The sequence below is a fragment of the Carlito syrichta genome, unplaced genomic scaffold (genome assembly GCF_000164805.1).
Source record: "Carlito syrichta isolate Samal-C Ts95f unplaced genomic scaffold, Tarsius_syrichta-2.0.1 Scaffold309836, whole genome shotgun sequence".
NCBI lineage: Eukaryota > Metazoa > Chordata > Mammalia > Primates > Tarsiidae > Carlito > Carlito syrichta.
In genome coordinates this window covers 45950-49883 of record NW_007253932.1, presented here as the reverse complement: position 1 = coordinate 49883, position 3934 = coordinate 45950, and the positions used below count along the sequence as shown (strand labels likewise).

The following is a 3934-nucleotide window of genomic DNA, read 5'->3' as shown; positions in this document are numbered from 1 at the left end:
CCAGTCCTGTTTCCTCATGGCACCATTGTTTGTCCCCCAACCCCCACCTCCTGGCCTGCTCTGGGTCTTGGGTTGCTGATCCCTGCAGGCTGCCTGGCCCAGGCTTCCTTGGCAGTTGGCTTCCTGCTGGTTTTGGCCAATGAGAAGCTCAGGCATCAGGCAGAGGTGGGAGGAAGGGAGAAGCAGGTTGGACTGTGCTTCCCACAGTGGCTCTAGCTCCTCTGGGAGCTGATGGCTTTGGTTCAAGCTTCCCCTGGGTGACCTGGGCCCCAGGCTCCCCACCTCTCCCTTCAGCAGTGGCTTCCTGTCACTGACAATTGCTGGTGGCTTTGGCCAATGAGAAAGCCTTGGTTGGCCTCTCCCCTCTCCCCTCTCCCATCACTGACGAGACCAGTGTCCTACATTTAGATCTTTAGAGCGGTCTCTCTGTGGGCTAGAGTCTTACCTCCACTTCTGGTCCTCCTACCCTTGCAGCCCTGACACCCTCACAAAGCTGAAAATTGCTTCCAGGTAAGGTTTTACCAAGCAGCAGAACACCAAGGATGAGCCCTCACTGTCAACAGCGGGTGGCTGTGGCCACCTTGCCACATGGATATCAGCAGTGCCACCAACACCCCCTCCCTTTGCAGGGTTGCCAGAGACAGTAAGGCGCATGCCCCAGACTGTCCAACGAGGTCACCATCTCTGAGGACGTGCAGGGCCAAGGAGGCTGTCACAAGATGGCCTCGGACATGCTTGCTGTGGCTCCCTTCTACCAGGTCCCCACCACCAGCAGGGAGGGGCTAAGGACAGACACACCTGGAAAGCCAGCTGACTCATCGAAGCCCCTGGTCCCCTCCAACACCAAGCTCACCACCATTGAGGCCAAAAGGATCATGTCCGTCCTGGACGAGGCCATCTACAAGGTGGAGCTGGTGACCCTGCTGTCACATGCGGCGTCCAACCCAGAGGACGTGGCGGGCATCCTGGGGGAGGACATCATGAGGGCGGTAGGGCAGCATGAGACCCACTGCCAGCGACTCCTGGAAGAAGTCAGGTGCCTGCAGGAGAAGGAAAGGCAGCTGCAGGAGGAGGAGGAGATCGAGGAGGAGGCATGGCTCCAGGCTCGTCGCCTCTCCATCCAGAGGCAGAAGTCCAGCCTCCCGCCGCTGATGCAGCAGGTCAAGGACTCCACCAGGGATGTCCTGAGACTCCTGCTCCAGAACCCACAAGCCACCAGGCTCCTGCACACTCAGGCGCTGGGCAGAAGTGCAAAGGCCCAGCATTTTATTAACAGCCTCATGGAGCTCCGGGGCTTCCTGTTTGAGAAGCTACTCACCAGCCCCATGGAAGCTCGGGATAAGACCCAGTTCATGCAGGACATCAGCAGGCGGAACAGAAGGAACCAAGAGGTTATTGACGCTCTGGAAAACGAGCTGGTGGCAAGGACGAAGAGCAGGAAAGCAGAGGTATGGCTTCCCAGCGCTGGTCAGGTTACAGAGGGAGCCCGTCAGTGGCCCAGACCTTTGGATGTTTTTCCAACAATTTAAATAGCCCCTTCCCCCCATTCATTTACTCCACACATTGCTTTGGGCACTTACTAGGTTCCAGGTCTTATACATAAACCCACAGTCCCAGCCTCCTGGAGTCCACAGTAGGGAAGTTAGGTGTGAATGACCTCGTTTCAGTGCAGTTTTGAGAAGCACAGAGAAGGGTAAGTACAGGGTGTTGTAAGGGAGAGTTGCAGGAGAACTGAACTTGGACCAAAAGTGTCAGGGACACTGAAGCCAAGACAGGAAGGATGTGAGAGCGTGGACCAGGCAAGTGAGATGAGGAAGAACCTTCCAGGCTAGGGGGTTGGCACAGGGCCAGGGAGTAAATCTGTTAGGCTTTGTGGGCTACATGGTCTCTGCTACAATTATTCAACTCAGTTTTGCTGCTATAGTGTCAAAGCAGCCATAAACCATATGTAAATTAAAGGGCAGTATTACTTACAAATAAGCCTGGATCTCTTTGGAAACCCAAACAATGCCTGGAAACTAGAGGGAAGGGACAGGGGTTGGTCTAATCAAGGCATCTGGTTTGTCCTGAGAGCAAAGGGCAGGTGGAAGGTGCCCCCTCCCTGCCTGCTGTGTGAGGGAAGCGAGGTCAGATCCCTGCAGCCCTGCTGCCAGGTGACCCTGCCCAGGGCTGTGGCGTGAGCCGCCCTAGCACTGCTGTGTTCAGATGGAGACTCTGGTTGTTTATGAAACAGTCTCCTCCTCCACCCCCATTCCTGTTCTAGAACTGACCCCGATGGGAAAAGTCAGGGATAGGCCCTCAAGGGAGAGCCCAGTGGCAATCCCTGCAGTGTGTGTGTATGTCACACCTTCACACGTCATGCCAAGTGTCTCTGCCAGCTTGCTGTGCCCCCAGTGGGAGCATGGCTGCTGTCCCAGACTCTCCTGTGGCCTCACTGCAACAGGCTTGTGCCTGCCACTCAATCACTCATGCAAGAAAATAGAAGGTGGTGGCAAGGACAGGGGCTGCGGCTGGGTGCGGTGACGCCCAGCACTTTGGGAGGCCAAGCCAGGAGGGTCGCTTGAGCCCAGGAATTCCAAGCCAGCCTGGGGAACATAGCAAGATGCCATCTTTGCAAAACAAACAAACAAAAGAAGAACACGGGCTCTGGGTCAGACAGACCTGGCTTCAAATCCGAACTAGCTGTGTAACCCTATAGATGACTCCACCTCCTGAGTCTCAGTTTCCTTGTCTGTAATCAGGCTGTCTGTCCCCCATGGTGGGGCTGGGGGTAGGGTTCAGCAAAGAGCAATGCAGGTGGCCTGCCCGGCCCTAGGAGAGGGGGCAGTAATGGCCAGCTGCTCCCGTGACTGGCTGTGATCACGCAGGTATGAATGGAGCCCTTTCTCTTCCTGGCCCAGGTAGAGAAGGGGAACTTTGTGATCCAAGAGCTGAAAAACCACCTGCACCAGGTGCTCAAGTTCTCAGAGAACAGCCTCCTTCACACTAAGCAGGAGGCCGAGAAGCAGCAGAAGGTGGACTTCGGAGCCTCACAGGCCAGGGTGGCCAAGATCCAGCAGGAGATCCAGCTGCTGCGGTCACAGTTCCACAACCTGGTCATGGAGAACCGGGAGGCGGAGCAGGCACTGCGGAAGGTGCCCTTGGAAGTGTGGGCTAGTGGGGCTCCTGGGGGAGGGGGGAGGGTGGGACTGTCCCCTCATTCCTGAAGGTCCAGCAGTGTCTGGCAGGGTGGAGGAGGAGGGCACAGGAGCAGGGGAACCCCAAACCTGGACCAGTGTCTCCCAGGACACCTGGGGACTGGGGACAGAGAGACATGTCTACTTTGTGATCTTGGGCAAGTCAGGTCCTCTGGCTGGCAGGAATAACACCCACCTTGTTGGACGCCGGTGCCAGCGGAGGGAGGAGCACATGAGCCACAGCCAGTGACTCACTCCCTCCAAACCTGTTTCACATCTTGAAGATGAACAGGATAAAGTCAGTCCTCGTGGGCTGTTAGGAGAATCCCATGAGATGACAGGTAGTGAGCTGGTGCACAGCAGGTGTGCACTAAACATCATTTCCTCATTTGTCATCTAGTCCCTTCATCATCTCAGCCAAGACCAGGTCAGCACACACCCAGCTTTCAAGGGCACTCTTTTTTTTTGTTTTGAGTTGAACTCTCTCTCTGTCGTCCAGGCTGTAGTGCAGTGGCATGCTCACGGCCCCCCAGCCTCAACCTGTTGGGCTCCAGTGATCCTTCTGCCTCAGCCTTCCAAGTAACCAGAACTACAGGTGTGCACTACCACACCCAGCTAATTTTTTATTTATTGTAGAGGCAAGGGCTCGCCAAGCTGCCCGGGCTGGTCTCGAACCTGGGGGCTCAGACAATTCATTTGCCTTGGTCTCCCAAAGTGCTGGGATTACAGGCTGAGCCAAAGGCACCCTTTTTAAATAC

The 3934-nt window shown here is 56.0% G+C and overlaps 1 protein-coding gene across 1 annotated transcript in view; it reads left to right on the top strand.

The window, feature by feature from the left end:
• The first annotated feature begins 719 nt into the window (after positions 1 to 719).
• The window catches only part of IQCD (IQ motif containing D), a 7374-nt gene continuing 4159 nt past the window's right edge, over positions 720 to 3934 (top strand). The window contains exon 1 of the mRNA XM_008067970.1: positions 720 to 1448. Coding sequence (XP_008066161.1) covers positions 720 to 1448 — 729 coding nt within the window. The remainder of the gene's footprint in view (positions 1449 to 3934) is intronic.